At 27.1% G+C, this 16,429-nt stretch overlaps 1 protein-coding gene across 2 annotated transcripts; it reads left to right on the forward strand.

Moving 5' to 3' along the window:
• Positions 1–122: 122 nt before the first annotated feature.
• LOC107455235 (uncharacterized) lies at positions 123–15,100 on the forward strand. Of its 2 annotated transcripts, none has more exons than XM_071184765.1 (6): positions 123–434; positions 2,232–2,376; positions 5,853–5,998; positions 10,009–10,188; positions 12,302–12,506; positions 14,861–15,100. In XM_071184765.1, exons 1-5 carry the CDS (start codon positions 254–256, stop codon positions 12,481–12,483), a joined length of 834 nt encoding a protein of 277 aa, XP_071040866.1. In that variant the 5' UTR covers positions 123–253; the 3' UTR covers positions 12,484–12,506; positions 14,861–15,100. The 2 variants fall into 2 exon arrangements, with proteins under 2 accessions (XP_071040866.1, XP_042901676.1); XM_043045742.2 differs by lacking the exon at positions 10,009–10,188 and adding an exon at positions 7,542–7,721 and having other exon boundaries at positions 124–434.
• The last annotated feature ends 1,329 nt before the right edge of the window (positions 15,101–16,429 follow it).

Consider the following 16,429-nt stretch of genomic DNA (forward strand, 5'->3'; position numbering starts at 1 on the left):
GGAAACTTCAATGCAAAACGCTTATACTTCAGCTTATAGCTTGCAAACAAAATTTAGTTTAAAAATGAAGAAGGGGAATCAGGAAATAAGACCAATCAGTGGGAAGGAAACATTGCGTAATATCAATCATCACGCTGTCAAAGTGTGCTCGCGCTTGCGGCAGTGTTGCTGTTTTGAGACAGAAAAGTGAATACAATAAACGGACTGGGGATTTAATCTAACCGTAATATACAAATTACTACTAGTTTTAAATATGATAACTTTAAGAGCAGGGACATACCTTGCTCCCAGTATTCCTGTGGAATATTTTCAAATGATTCTTCATTATTTAGAAGATAAATTAGGAATTCATTCAACTCTTCTTTATGAATCAAGATGGGAAGGACCTCCTCTTGATAGAGAAGATCCATTTCTTTCAGGATATTTAGATTTAGGTGAGATATAGTAGATCTTCATTTTGAACAACTACTTTATACTAAAATTTTATTATGCATACTGAAATTTTTTCTTACATTGCTTGATTCTCTTTGCAATACCTAAATGTTTTTTCAGCGTTTCATATTTTATATAAATTAATATAAACATGAGCAGTTTTTATTGTTGTCTTAAGAGTCCTATCATGAAATCATCAATTTATTATTAACATTGCTCTTGTGTTTAATTTTGCATATATGTGTTAAAAAAAATTCTCTAGCTTTTCTTACTTTTGTGTATTTTGTTTGCTGTCCAACTAGGTAAAATAAAATTTTTTTATAGTGACTGACAAACTAGAAAGATTCCTCAATTTTCCATTGAAAAACAAATCAGTTATCATAAACGCAACAGTTTTTGAAGCATGGAATCTGAAATCTTATGAAACGAGAATTTAAATTTTTTTAAGGGAAAAACTTTTTATTGGGATAACTACAACATTAAAAACATTGGTTGGTGGGTTGTCGTGTCCATGGACAGTCGACTAAATAGTGTCGTGGGTGGTACGCACAGTCTCAACTATCTGCATGCAATTGTCCACATAGAGGTCCTCTTTGGGACAATCACCAATTTGATATATTGCAGCCATTACGGTAGGGCACATGAAACATGATCAGGTCTCAGTTTGGTGTTTAAGCAGATTTTACTGTTGGTGCACATTCTGGTTCCTTAAGGAGGTGCACATTCTGGTTGGGCACTTAAGGAGGATGAAAATTCTCCTGAATTTTCATCCTCCTTAAGTGCCCAATTCTCAGTCTTATTAGAGTTTTTGTAAGTTTTCTGCTGGCGTTGAGTTCCCAGATGCAATGTTTAAAAAAATACCCTTATTTTCGACATTTTGAAACTGAATTCATGACAAAGCCTTGTGGAATGAAGAAATTCCTCATTTAGATATTTAACATAACATTTATGTTATTAGGTACAAGAAGTTCAAGTATCATTACTATATCAGAGCTCATTCTAAGCAGAAAAAAAGGACAGGGTGCAAAAGTTTAAAAAAAGGGCATTATTATTCTAAAAAGGCAATAATTTCTTTCCATGGGCTTTACACATTCTATTAAAAAGCATTGTCAATTAGTAAAAGAATTTTTTTTTTTTACTTTACTGAAAGTAGCAAAGCAATCATATTAATTAGTAATTTTCATTAATAAATTAACATATGTATTGAGCTAATTAGCTTGGTAATTTATTTAAAATGCATGCATATATTAATAAAATAATAAATGTATGTTTTTAAGTGTCTGTAGTTATGATTTAATAATTAAAATGATTAATAATAATTATGATTTAATGATAGTGGAAGTAACTGCAAACTTTCAAAGACAAGTGCAACAAGGGGGTGTGTTGGCTATTTTTCCTTTCTCATATAAATCTATGTATTGACAGCAATGACAAACTAAATAAAAAGAGTCAAAAATAAAAGTTTGAGAAATCCACTGTAGAGTTTGGGGAAAAAATAAAGCGTTGAGGAAAGAAAGGGCAAAAAGGGTATGAAGTCTTATTACATCAGGACGCTAATTTACTTCAGGGGCAACAGGGTGGATTCTTTTGACTAAAAGGACAGCAGGGTGCTGCGCCCTGTTTACCCTGCCTAGAATGAGCTCTGCTATTTCTTATAGCTAAGTTGTGTTATATATGTAAATGAACCAAATTTTTTTTAGAGGCGAAAAAATGCTTTACTGTTATTGATTTTTTAATTTTATTTTCATTTAGCTTGGATGACTGACTGTTATTGATTTTTTAATTTTATTTTCATTTAGCTTGGATGACTAATACTGTATATAGCAAACTACTTACAAATTCAAGTCCTGTAGAACTTCTTCCTGTGGCTCCATTACATAAACATGCTCATAATGGTCTGAATTCTGCTTTATATGTTGATGTTATAATGCATAAAGACTTGAGGTAAATATTTAATTATCAAAATTCTAGTTATTTTTCAAATTATTGAATATTATTTGTGCTGATTGAATGCATAAAATTGTATTTGTCATTATAATTATTTTGTTTTTATACTTATTATTGAAACTATAAATTTTGAAGAGTTCTGTTTATGTTCATTTGATAACAATATTGTTTATTTGATCTTTATTTTTGATATTGTTTATTTTATTGATAAATATTGTTTATTTGATCTTTATTTTTTGATATGATAATTGGTGCATTAAAAATTATATTTTTAGGTTTAGAATGTGAGTTGTAAGCACTTTGTTTCTGAAGTTTATTTCGATATTCATATTGTTTATGTTTGTATTATAAGTTTAATGGTTGGTTTGCTGGTAAAAAAACCTGCAACTTTTATTTTAAAATTTTTTTTCTTTCTCCCTCACCTATTTAAAATGCATTTAACTTATTAAAAGTTTCTATAGGTACATGGAAATCTAAATGCTTTTATGTGACTATTCAAGCAAATAAATTAAAGAAATGAATTTATAGTATTGTTTAACTATCTGCTTAACTAATAATTCAATTGTATAATTAAATTTTATATACAAATTAATTCCATCAACTTAACAGTTATAAAGAAATTTACAATATTATGTTTTGCATTAAGATTAAGTGTGACAGTATTTGAATGAAATAGTTTAGAGGAATAAATGTTATAAGATCAGGATGCTCAATGTACTCTTAGTTTCAATTTTCATTTTTTCAGCATTTAAATTGTTGTTTTTTTCTTCCTTTAAACAAAACAATAAACCCCTACCATTGATATACGATTTCTAATTTACCTCATTTTGTATTTTAGCAGTTAAGATATTGATAAACTGCTCATTCATTATTCATCTATTGAATTTTTATTTACTTGCAATTAAAAATTAACCTAAAACAAATGTGTTTTAAATTTTCATGATCCTTGAATCTCGGGAGTTTTATTTATAACATTAGTTTTTCTTCTTATTTTTGACCGCTTCTATTTCTTTAAAATGGAGTGTTTATTACACTGATAAGTTGGTTCTATAAAATTCATATTGCTATATGTTGCATCAAATTTTGACCAATAGCAGGGTGATTTGTTCACAATACTTTTTCTAATTTAGTTTTTAGTTCTGTGGCAGTTACAATTGCTATGGAATTATGTTTTTACTTATGAGGAATTAGAAAGATTTGTTTCTGAATTTACATATCCTACATTGATGTTTTTCTTCTTCTTTTTTTTCTTCTTCTTTTTTAAAGATTAAGGGTTAGCGCTCTCTATATATTTGCTCAGTTTACCATACACAAATGTTTTTTTATGGTAAAGGTTGCCTGGATAGTTTGGAGCAGTTGAATGACACTATTGCTATTGCACCCATCCCAGAAATTGCTATTGTGCCAACCCAAAAATAAATGTACCTTTACTGAACGAAACTGCTGCTCAAATTAGTTCCTGTAAAAAGAGACAATATTCTCAAAAGGTGGTAAATTATTGGGAGAGATATTTTACCTAAGAGTTTTGCTATCGCCACTGTCTCTTAAAAAAACTAAAGTAATCAACATTTTAGAACAAAGCTCTTCCTATAACACTATATTTAAAAACATTAAAACTTATATATTTAATAAAATTTTTTTTCTCCACATTGTTGATTATTAAATAGGGAAGATTTTTTCTAATTAAATTAAGGTCGAAGATAATACAGACTAAAACAAATCTATATTATAACCCATTTATTTTATTTGTAATAGGATAAAAAATAAATTCTTCATATTTAATCATTTGCAACAGAAAAGAGAGTTGTTTCCTATCAACTGCCATGCAGACTGAGAAAGTATCAGCAATTCAAATTGCAGTGGAATGGAAGATAAAAAGTTGAATTTTACCTAAAGGTGGTTGCTTGCATTATTTAAATTTTTGCATGTATAGTTGCATGTAAAAACCTTTTCAAACAAATGCTCAAAATTGAATGTTGTTTAAATTTTAAGTTCTCTAATGTATTAATGACGTAAGTTCCTAATATGCCTAAGTAACCCGATGTAAAAATGACTATTAGTTTATGGCGAAAAAGAAAATAACAATTCCACCCTTGAGAACTATGGAGTAACAGGGGGACACATTCATTTGACCTTAATTTCATGTTCATACAAGTAATTTCTATCATGTTTTAAAACTAGTACATCTGTAACTTACTACCAAAACTTAGACATGATAAAAAACAATGTATTCATTAGCTTTTAAGGCACTTAAAATGAATAAAACTGGATTTGGATCACTTTTTAAATAAGATCTTCATATAAAGTAATATACTTATAATTATTTTGTTTAATTAAGAAGTTTTAATTAATGAATTATGTTGTTTCATTTCTCTATAGTTCATTGCATTTCTTTTCTTTTTTATTTTTTGTATTGCTGTGATTTGCAGAATAAACAAAACTTAGCTATTTTATTCTAATTATATTACATGTTAGTGTTTATCACACCAGTCTCATTAGCCTTGCTTTATAATATCCATAAGTTATGAAGATTTTTAAGATTTTGTTGGATTATTTTTAATATTAGCTGAAAGTTGAATTAGCTAATACAAGTTAAAAGTTGAATTGTCACTTTAATGGGATTAAGAATGTATGACATGTCCAATTAGGAGGTGGTAATTGCTTAAGGAACAAATAAAACCACATATTAGTTCTAAATTGAAGTAATGTTATTCAATTTACAGTATTTGCATCACCATTTTAAGAATCATTTTGATTGATTATCCCTCAGGTTAAGATATTTTAAATGAAACTCTTTTGTGCATATGATTTTCAATATTTCATCTTTTGAATGCAAAACTGAAATAAAAGGGAAAATTGCTGTTTTATGTATCAACTTCTTAGAATTATATTTTATACTCTTAAAAAATATATAGATATAATTCTCATTTTCTATTCTGAGTAAAAAATAATTTGTCTTAATAAAATTTAATTTCTTATAAATCTTTTGAAAAATATGAAATAATTCATATCTAAAGATGCATGTAATTTTAATATTCCCTCATTGCTAAGTAGTTGTTTGTAGGTTTCAACTAATTTTTTTATAATTACTTTTTTATTAGTGTTAATTTCCCGTTTTTTATTACTATGAACTTCTTAAGAAACATTATTATTAAGTAACTTATTATCCTTTATATCATTATAAAATAATTAGTAACAATTTATTACTTATTTGGTAGCATTATGGTCTTTTAGATGTTAAATTTACATGTCTTTCAAACTATTTATTTGGTTAATTTGTATTTCATTGAATCATAGTGAAGAGGGAAACAGGATTTAATCTATTTAAGGTTAACTTATTAAATTTTTTTAAATTAAATTTATCTTATTATTTGATTTATTTTATCACTGACAGTATTATGCTCATGAAGTTGTTTAATTTACTTTATCTTCAAACCAGTTGTCTCTTTAATTTATATTTCATTGAATTTTAGTGAAAAAGTAAAGGATTTTATTGATCTCCGTGGTTGCAAATGGGCTTACAGTAATAATGAATCTCTGAGTGGTCATACTATTACTCTTTCAAACTTAAAGGAGCTTGGTGAAAATGCTTCCTTTTTTGGAAACATTTTATGTTCAGGTATTTTTATTATTTGTTTCTAAAATAATTATTATTTAATATTTTAAGTTTATTGATTAAATTATTTCCATGGTATAGCTGGAGGTAATTTACATTTATTTTTATATTGATATTCCTGTTGATGTTTTGATATTTATATTCATGTTTTTACGTATATATAGTTTGTATATATAGTTTGTATATATATAGTTTGATTTATTTATGTATGCACCTGTTCAGGGCAAGATTTTGTCAACTTGCAAGTAGCAAATTGCTATTTAAAAAGACCAAATGCTAGTTACAGAAAAACACTGTAGCAAAAATTGCTGGTAACATCTAACAGTTTATATTTTCAATAGTTTTTCATGTGATTTTTCAAATTATGATATTTATTATGACGCATGGAGTTAAAATTAGTTATCACTTCTTGATGCCCTCGATTAACGACGATTCCATTGTTAATCCTCATCTTTTTCCTATAATTTTTTCAATAGTTATTTATCGTTTTTTTGACGATCTCTACATGATTTTTTAAACTTGGTATTTTTAATACGATAATATTGCGACACTCGAAGTTTAAATTTGAGTGATCAATTCTTAATAACTATGATTCTCTGCTATCCCATCATTAATTCACGTTGTTTCAAAGTCGTTTTCTTTGTTGTTATTTTAGTGGTTATTTTATTATTATAATGGAGCAGTTATTTCTTGGCAGTTTATTTTCATTTTTACGTAGCCATCCACATTCGGATATTTTTATACAATGTTATTACGACATGAGATTTACAAATTTTAGTATTAATTTTTTGACGATGGTTCCATCTCAAACCCACCTTGTTTGTCAAAATTAAGTACTTTTTGATCAAAGTGGTCTAAAAATATCAAAAGTTGGTGTATGAAATTTCTATTATCATTTTTATTAAAAAATCTTCAAAGCATTATAATAGCAGTACTCTCTTTTTCATTTTAAGAACGCATTTTTCTGTTTTTTTTATTTTTGACATTGTTTTAGTTTTTTTATTTTTTCTATTTTTTGAAATACACTTGCTTTTCAACTTAGCAGATTAAAATTTTTTGGTTTTATGAGGCTGAAAACTCGACAATTTTTTTAGAAATAATTGTCTGGAAAAAAATTGAAATCTGTATTTTAATTGTTAGTTTTCATAAAAAAAAATATTTAAAAACACTTTGGAAGTTCAGTTAGTAAATTTCGAGTAAATATTTTGATGCAATATTTAACATATAATTAAGTACCAAAATGCAGGGAACTAAGCTTTGTTTCCTGTATTTCTATATTGCCATATTTTTCTATATTGAGGCATATATTTTTAATAAGTTGAGTTTGCTTGCACTAAACAATAACGAAATAAATAAATTAGCTCAGTTTTCAGTGTTACTAAGAATTAGTTAGCTTTTGATATGGGTTTTTAACAGGTTTATAAAAAAAAAGATATTGTTGATAATTTGTAGATAATATATAAGGAAAGTAATTAAAAAAGTTTAATTAATAGCATAATCCTCAAATAGGAAAATTTTATAATTTGTGCATTTATTATTGTATTAGGTTCCCACCTGAATTCTATTAAAATGGTAACAATGAAAAAAGTGGATGCTGCTGCAGTTGATGCAAATTGTCTTGCTTACTTTTTGGACAGTAATCCTCACTTGGCCAAAGAAGTTGTTGTTCTTACAACGTGGGGTCCATTGCCTCCATACCCTCTTGTGGTAAACTCTAAGTTAGATAGTATGTATACTATTTTTTAAATTTTTTTTTTATTTTTGTTTTACTTTGCTGGTAATAATTTTGCTATGTATTAACTTAAAATGTATGCTGGAAAATACTCATATTTCATGATACTGGGTTGGTCTAAACCAATGTTCCCCTGTGTTTGTGGATCAAATGGTATCGGGCTGCACATTGCATTGAAACTGAATTTAAATTCCTAGGTTTATACTCCAAATTAAAATATCTGTGTTCCATTAAAGTTTTATTTATTTAAAAAAAGGGCCCCCCGAAGGTAGTGACATAATTTTTTTAATGTTTGTAATGTATCATTGTCTCCGATTACCCCCAGATAGAACCGTCTCATTGCAAAGAAACAAGCTCATGGTTCTCATAAATTTAACATTCTAGTAAGTTAAAATGTTAAATCACTTAATGTTTATTTTTTGGTGTAACTGTGTTTTATTTTGAAGGCATGTTTAAATACAATTAAATTAAAATTAATAAATCAAAATTATTTAAAATATAAGCAATCAATGTCCCTCCCCCCAGAGGGCCGCGGTAAAATTCTCAAACGTTGACAGGTTCGCGGTGATAAAAAGGTTGGGGAACACTGGTCTAAATGATTCATCCAGTTTCAAAGTATTGTATTTTTACAAGTATATAGTTTACAATGATGGGTGGGTACAAGAGAAGTTTCATATGTTTCTGATATTTACTAAAAATGTGGTCTTACGTTGGTCTAAAATGGTCAAAATACATTAGTCAAAAGTTGATCTAAAATAGTATACTAGTTCCATCCATATATTCAATAGCATATCGCTATCAATGTCCATCACTGAAGCAGTTATGTGTGCCTGTTGTGGCATAGGAGTACAGTGTGCAAAAAAAAAGAGGACAACCTTGAATAACTTTTGATCTAATGATTNATAGTTTGATTTATTTATGTATGCACCTGTTCAGGGCAAGATTTTGTCAACTTGCAAGTAGCAAATTGCTATTTATAAAGATCAAATGCTAGTTACAGAAAAACACTGTAGCAAAAATTGCTGGTAACATCTAACAGTTTATATTTTCAATTGTTTTCATCTTTTTTTTCATGTGATTTTTCAAATTATGGTATTTTTATGATATTTATTATGACGTATGGAGTTAAAATTAGTTATCACTTCTTGATGCCCTCGATTAACGACGATTCCATTGTTAATCCTCATCTTTTTCTTATGATTTTTTTAATAGTTATTTATCGTTTTTTTGGCAATCTCTACATGATTTTTTAAACTTGGTATTTTTAATACAATAATATTGCGACACTCGAAGTTTAAATTTGAGTGATCAATTCTTAATGACTATGATTCTCTGCAATCCCGTCATAAATTCACGTCGTTTCAAGGTCGTTTTCTTTGCTGTTATTTTAGTGGTTATTTTATTATTATAATGGAGCAGTTATTTCTTGGCAGTTTATTTTCATTTTTATGTGGCCATCCACATTCGGATATTTTTATACAATGTTATTACGGCATGAGATATACAAATTTGAGTATTAATTTTTTGACAATGGTTCCGCCTCAAACCCACCTTGTTTGTCAAAATTAAGTACTTTTTGATCAAAGTAGTCTAAAAATATCGAAAGTTGGTGTATTAAATCTCTATTATTTTTTTTTTCGAAATCTTTAAAACATTATAATAGCAGTACTCTCTTTTTCATTTTAAAAACACATTTTTCTGTTTTTTCTATTTTTGACATTGTTTAAATTTTTTTATTTTTTCTATTTTTCAAAACACACTTGCTTTTAAACTTAGCAGATTAAAAGTTTTTGGTTTTATGGGGCTAAAAACTCAGATGTTATAAAAATTTTTTTTTTAAATAACTGTCTGGAAAAAAATTGAAATCTGTATTTGAGTTAGTTTTCATAAAAAAAAATTACTTAAAAACACTTTGGAAGTTTAGTTAGTAAATTTCGAGTAAATATTTTGATGCAATATTTAACACATAATTAAGTACCAAAATGCAGGGAACTAAGCTTCGTTTCCTATATTTCTATATTGCCACATTTTCCTATATTGAGGCATATATTTTAAATAAGTTAAGTTTGCTTGCACTAAACAATAACGAAATAAATAAATTACCTCAGTTTTCAATGTTACTAAGTTAGTTTTTGATATGGGTTTTTAACAGGTTTATAAAAAAAAGATATTGTTGATAGTTTGTAGGTAATATATAAGGAAAGTAATTAAAAAAGTTTAATTAATAGCATAATCCTCAAATAGCAAATTTTTATAATTTGTGAATTTATTATTGTATTAGGTTCCCACCTGAATTCTATTAAAATGGTAACAATGAAAAAAGTGGATGCTGCTGCAGTTGATGCAAATTGTCTTGCTTACTTTTTGGACAGTAATCCTCACTTGGCCGAAGAAGTTGTTGTTCTTACAACGTGGGGTCCATTGCCTCCATATCCTCTTGTGGTAAACTCTAAGTTAGATAGTATGTATACTATTTTTATATTTTTGTTTTACTTTGCTGGTAATAATTTTGCTATGTATTAATTTAAAATGAATGCTGGGAAATACTCATATTTCATAATACTGGGTTGGTCTAAATCAGTGTTCCCCAGTGTTTGTGGATCAATTGGTACCGGGCTGCACATTTCATTGAAACTGAATTTAATTTCCTAGGTTTGTACTCCAAATTTAAATATTTGTGTTCCATTAAAATTTTATTTATTTAAAAAAAGGGCCCCCGAAGGTAGTGACATAATTTTTTTTATGTTTGTAATGTATCATTGTCTCCGATTACCCCCAGATAGAACCGTCTCATTGCAAAGAAACAAGCTCAGGGTTCTCATAAATTTAATGTTCTAGTAAGTTAAAATGTTAAATCACTTGATGTTTATTTTTTGGTGTAACTGTGTTTTATTTTGGAGGCATGTTTAAATACAATTAAATTAAAATTAATAAATCAAAATAATCTAAAATATAAGCAATAACTCTCCCCCCCCCCCAGAGGGCCGTGGTGAAATTATGAAACGTTGACAGGTTCGCGGTGATAAAAAGGTTGAGGAACACTGGTCTAAATGATTCATCCAGTTTCAAAGTATTGTATTTTTACAATTATATAGTTTACAATGATGGGTGGGATTACAAGATGGATTACAATGATTACAAGAGATTGGATTACAATGATTACAAGAGAAGTTTCATATGTTTCTGATATTTACTAAAAATGTCATCTTTCTGTGGTCTAAAATGGTCAAAATACATTGGTCAAAAGTTGATCTAAAATAGTATACTAGTTCCATTCATATATTCAATAGCATATCGCGATCAATGTCCATCACTGAAGCAGTTATGTGTGCCTGTTGTGGCATTAGGAGTACAGTGTGCAAAAAAAAGAGGACAACCTTGAATAACTTTTGATCTAATGATTGGAACTTGACACATAGGACTCAATCGTAATAGTTTGAGAGGGTGACCTCACATCTGCTAGTTAATAAGTGCAGACAATAATTTAAGATACAAATTTAAACACAAAAACATAGTTTTTCTGAAGGAATGCCGATGGATTCTGATTTCTGACTTCCAAAATAGTTGCAATTTGGGAAATATGGTCCTAATAATTTGGTCAGGTTAGCCATCCAAGTTAATGTAATTTTACTTTTTGCGTATTTCGCCATATCCCAAGAACTTTTAGGCAAATTGAAATTTTTTACTCAATTTCAAAATTAATCCAAAGATAATTCAAGGCGAAAAAAAATTAGTAAGTATTTATTATTTTGTTTAATGATAGTTAAACAAATTTTGAATTGTAAGGGATTTTTTTACATCATTTTAAAGTAATTTTACATTGCAAAATGCGAAATTTGAGACAAATCAATCAAATAGCTTCTGAGACATGAAATTTAAAAAATACTACTTTTTTAAAATTTGATTTTGTAAGCACGCAAATTTTTTAATGATACATCTAGACAATTTTATCTTTATCTTGTAAATCTTCAGATAATTTTTGTTGGCTGAAGGTTAATGGCTGTTAGGTAACTTAGACGCAAAGTTTATTTTTTTAAAGGCATTTTTTAAAAGAAAATTGTATTTTTTTATTTTTCACACAGCAAATTAATGATACATAAACACATAATGTTCTGTAATGATAGCCTTTTATATTTACTTTTAGAGTCCTTATCAAAATGAAGAGAGAAAAGCACTCATATTGGAGATTATAAATTAGTTTTTAAGGGAGAAACAAAAAAAAAACATTATTAAAATCTGTCTAATCAGTCTTGAATAATGTGAGTGTGCAAAGCATCAAAGCCTTTTTGATTGCTGGAAGAAACAGAAAGGAGTTGAAAGAAGTTTATTGAAAACTTTTTCAATTTTCGACCAGCAATCAAACAAGATTTTAAGTTTTGTATGCTAAATCTTTTCAATGCAATTAGTCAGATTTTTATAGCGTTATTGTTTTTTCCTTGCTTAACTTTACTTATAGGACCACTGATGTGTATGCTTTTTTGTTTTCTGTTTGGCTAGGCTAATAAAAAATTAATCAGAATTTCTGATGTTTTAAAATTTTTCGACTTATTAATCCTTTTCTTTTAATCTTGCAGATTCAGTAAAAAATGATATAGTAAAATCTCTAACGCACATGCACAATGATGCTGAAGGCAGACGCAAATTACAAGAGTTTCAAATTCAAAAATTTGTTCCTGTTAGTTCAAAAGATTTTGATAAAGAGTTACTTATTAAAGATAATACAAAAGGACTCAGTTTTGGTACAGCGTATTACTAGGAATGTTTTGTACTTATGCAAAGGTAAGTTATTTTAATTTCACTACATCACTTAACATTTTATTGTCTTTTCAACAGGATACTTATGTTCTGGTGTCAGCTCTGTTTCATTTTATACTTCCATGGGGAAATATCTAGGCATATTCTATGTTTAAATAAAATTGCCCTCTTTCTGTTATTATAGGATAATGAGATTTAACAAAATGTTTAATTTTTGTCATTAATGCAAAACTATATTTATTTATGACTGATAGCTATAAATAGGTTATTAGTCTGTAAGTGTCAGGAGCAAAACCCAGTTATTAAGCAATTGATCGATAAAGTTTAAAATATGGTTTTGTTAAGCTATTAAGGATGTACAGTGCGCCAAAAAATGGACTACCCTGAATAACTTTTGACCTAATGGTCGGATCTTCACTATCTAAGCCTCAATGGTTCAAGGGAGTTATCTCAAATTAGTTCAGACGATATTTTAAGCTATGAAATCAGACAAGCAAAAGAACTTTTTCTGAATAAACACACTTTTTTTGAGGAATTCGGATTTCTGACCCCCAAAATATAAGGATATTAATATAAATTTATTTGTTTAATTTTGCCAGTACTTAAAACCTTCACTGCCTGATTCACAGATACATATAGTGGTAAAAATCATTGTTAATCAAGTTTAATTAAAAAATAGAATAGTAAGCCTTAAAATTTACCTCATTAAGGAAATTATTAAAGAAAATCTACAGCTTTACTGGGAAAAAATCGCAGAGATGGCAATAAAATAAACATGTACTTTAACTTCTAACTGTCTGTTAAATAAATTTCTTTTCAAAATATTTAGTTGCTTATCCTTTGTCCTAACAGTACATGAACATATGTGTTTTAATATTTAACATAAATTAAATTAACTATTTTTTATCATGATATTTTTTAATTTTCTCATGTTTTACTAACCACTTTTATTTAAATTGTAAAAATATAGATTTAAGTTTTTTCAAATAGAATAAATAATTATTTTTGTGTATCCAATGTGTTTTTAAAAATATTTTTTACTTACCCCTTGGCTCTACATTACTTGAAGGACCTTGGTCTATTTTACCACGCAGCTGGTCCACTTTTTCCTATCCTTGACCTTTATTTTTCGATTTTGATCTTTTTTAAAATTTCTCTCATCTTATCTAGCTTTCTTTTTCGGGGATGCTGAACCTTTCTCTTTCTCCCTACTCTTCTTCTATTTATTTTCTTTGTTGCTCTTTTATCACTCATTCACTCCAGATGTCTCAGCTTTTGTATTATTTTTGTTTTTATAATATGTATTTTATCTTTTTATAGAGCCTATTTAACTCTAAATTGCTCTTAATATTTTTTAAATGTCTTTAAAATATTAGAGTTTGCTCAAAATCTTTATTTGTATAAATAAGTTTTATGTTCTAAATAAATATATTAATCAGCAGCTCTATCTGATTCTTCCTACATGTTCTATTTTACTAGTGATTAATGAAAGTTTATCTTTCTTTACACTGTGATTATCATACTTTTATTATTGTATATTTTGACTATCATATATATTTTGTTATATATTTTGTTTTATATTACTGTTATATATGTTTATATATTTTGATTATTATATAATTATATTTGTTATAATTGAGAAAGGTAGCATTTTTAATGACAAGTTGAGTATATCTAAAAATAAATTTTTTTAAATTTTAATATTAATAAAATTTAAAATTTTTATTTTATTGTTAATAAAATTTTTATTTTTTAACTTATTTAATCTAGCAATAATACAATTTTAATGTCTGAATAATAAAAATCTCATTTGTTAAAATACAGTTATTTTCAGATCCTAAAATTTTATAATTTGATGCTTTTAAATTTCTGAGCATATTTATTACATATTCAATTATTTTCAGACATTTTATGAAATAAATAATTTCAAATTTCTGCTTATTTTTTGTTGTTACATTATTACTTCAAAGAAACATTTTGCCCTTTTTTTTAAAAAAAGAATTTATTCTTCATTTATGTTTTATTGGTTTGCAAAATGTTGAATAAGCAAATTATAGTTAAAGAATTTTTATGGATAAAATATAATGTATATACCTCATCAATCATCAAAAATCTGTAGAGTACTTGAATTGAATGTTTCTCTATGAAGGAATTAATTTCATTTGTTAAGTTAAGATACAATTATTTTTAGACCCTAACAGATGTTATAGTTAGATGTTTTCAAATTTCTGAATTTTTTTTTTAACCATATCAAATATTAATGAATTTTTATTTTCCTCTACTTTAAACCATAGTAAAATTTAACTAATAATTCCTTCCTTCAATAATTCACTATTTTTAAAAAATTATATTATTATATTTCTTATTTTTCCCTTTAGGTGAAAAAATTAACTGCCCGGTCAGAGTTTTGCTGTTTTTGAGAGATTATCTTGTGGAAAAATCTTGCACATTGAATATATATTTTATAAAAAATTTTTGTATTTGCAATTTATTTTTATAATTTTGTTTAAAAATATGCTGTCTTGTTATCTATTTTTAAATATATTTTTTTTAAATCTTGCAAGCTTTTCTAATATTTGTTAATCATTATTAAAATAAAATACAAATTAAATAATGTGTATATTTGTTTATAATTATTTTTTCGTAAACTCAGTTAAATTTTAATCTAAGTCACTTTTTTGTACACATTTTTATAAAATTGAAATAACGTCAGTGTAGAGCTTGATTTTTATTAAACCAATGTCTGATTAAATTAACGGATGATTTTGTGAATTAAACTAATTTTTCATTATGGTATTCAGTGAAAAAAGTAGTGTTTAAAGCAAACCTGCAAACTCTCAGGTTTTAGGTCTGAGTCTCAGGCTTTAGTGTCCAAATCAGACCACCTTATTATTTTCTCCAGCCTTTTTCTTAAGAAGTGTATGAATCTGAGGTTAAGTGCACTGTTTGCATACTTTCTTAAACTTTTCTATGTCAGCAATTTTGTAGCTCAAATGTATTTAATTTATAATTAATTCCTTTTAAGGACAGAAATACCTGATAGATCAAAAAAGAAAAGTCAAATAATGCTTTTAACTAAGCATATACAAAGCACTGTGTTAACAAAATGTATGTTTCAATTGTTTCTCTTTTTCCAGAACTTTTTAAAAGAAAATTTTTTTTAATACTTTTTCTTTGTTTTTAAAAGTTTTAGGAAAAAGAGGACTAAGTTCACTTTTTGATATTCTAGATACTCAGTTTTGTGCTTTATAGTATGAAGATATTTTTGTACAGAAGTTTTTTTTTGTTGTTGATAGAATCAATATAAAAAGATGTAAAGTCAATACTGAAGAAGTAATACCTACAGTATGGTGGTTAAATTAGAGCTGGCAGTATTAATCATTCTTCAAAGAGATGTGACCTGTGAAGGAATATTTAGTCACATAATTAAAACTCATTGTCGCATAATTTTTTTCTATATTTATTTTAAAAAAATTCTTGAGTATTTTTTACCAAAGTGTATACAATTTAATTATAATTTTCAAGTACAATTAAAATTGTACTTGAAAAGATTTTCTTAAACTTTGCTAACGTTACATTTACATTGATTTAAAAAAAAAAAAAAAAAAAAAAAACTATTTAAAGAAATTAAAAAATAAATGGCTTTTTGAGTTATTTCTGTCAATGTTGCATGAAAATTTTTGGAATAGATTTTTTTCCATCTAATAAGTAATTTCTGTGCCATGGTAGCCCAGTAGTTAGAGGGCCAAGTAAGGCCAGAATTCAATTCTTAAGTTCGCTAAGACTGAGCAAGTACATGGAATATCTGTGCTCATAAAATCTGTCGAATCAAAAGTTTTGTAAAAGGTTGCTGAGCAGTTCAATGGATAGAGAGATCTATAAAAAATTTCCTTCCCCTTCAGATCTGTGTTTAAATTTAGGAAGTGGCCTCATGAATGTGTTGTGGT

Source organism: Parasteatoda tepidariorum, chromosome 9, assembly GCF_043381705.1.
Source record: "Parasteatoda tepidariorum isolate YZ-2023 chromosome 9, CAS_Ptep_4.0, whole genome shotgun sequence".
In the NCBI taxonomy this organism is placed as follows: domain Eukaryota; kingdom Metazoa; phylum Arthropoda; class Arachnida; order Araneae; family Theridiidae; genus Parasteatoda; species Parasteatoda tepidariorum.

Coding starts and splice junctions, on each gene's coding strand:
- LOC107455235 (XM_071184765.1), top strand. CDS start 254: ATGATAACTTTAAGAGCAGGGACATACCTTGCTCCCAGTATTCCTGTG. Junction 5,999..10,008: donor TGGAAACATTTTATGTTCAG/GTATTTTTATTA, acceptor TTATTGTATTAG/GTTCCCACCTGAATTCTATT. Junction 10,189..12,301: donor GGTAAACTCTAAGTTAGATA/GTATGTATACTA, acceptor TTAATCTTGCAG/ATTCAGTAAAAAATGATATA.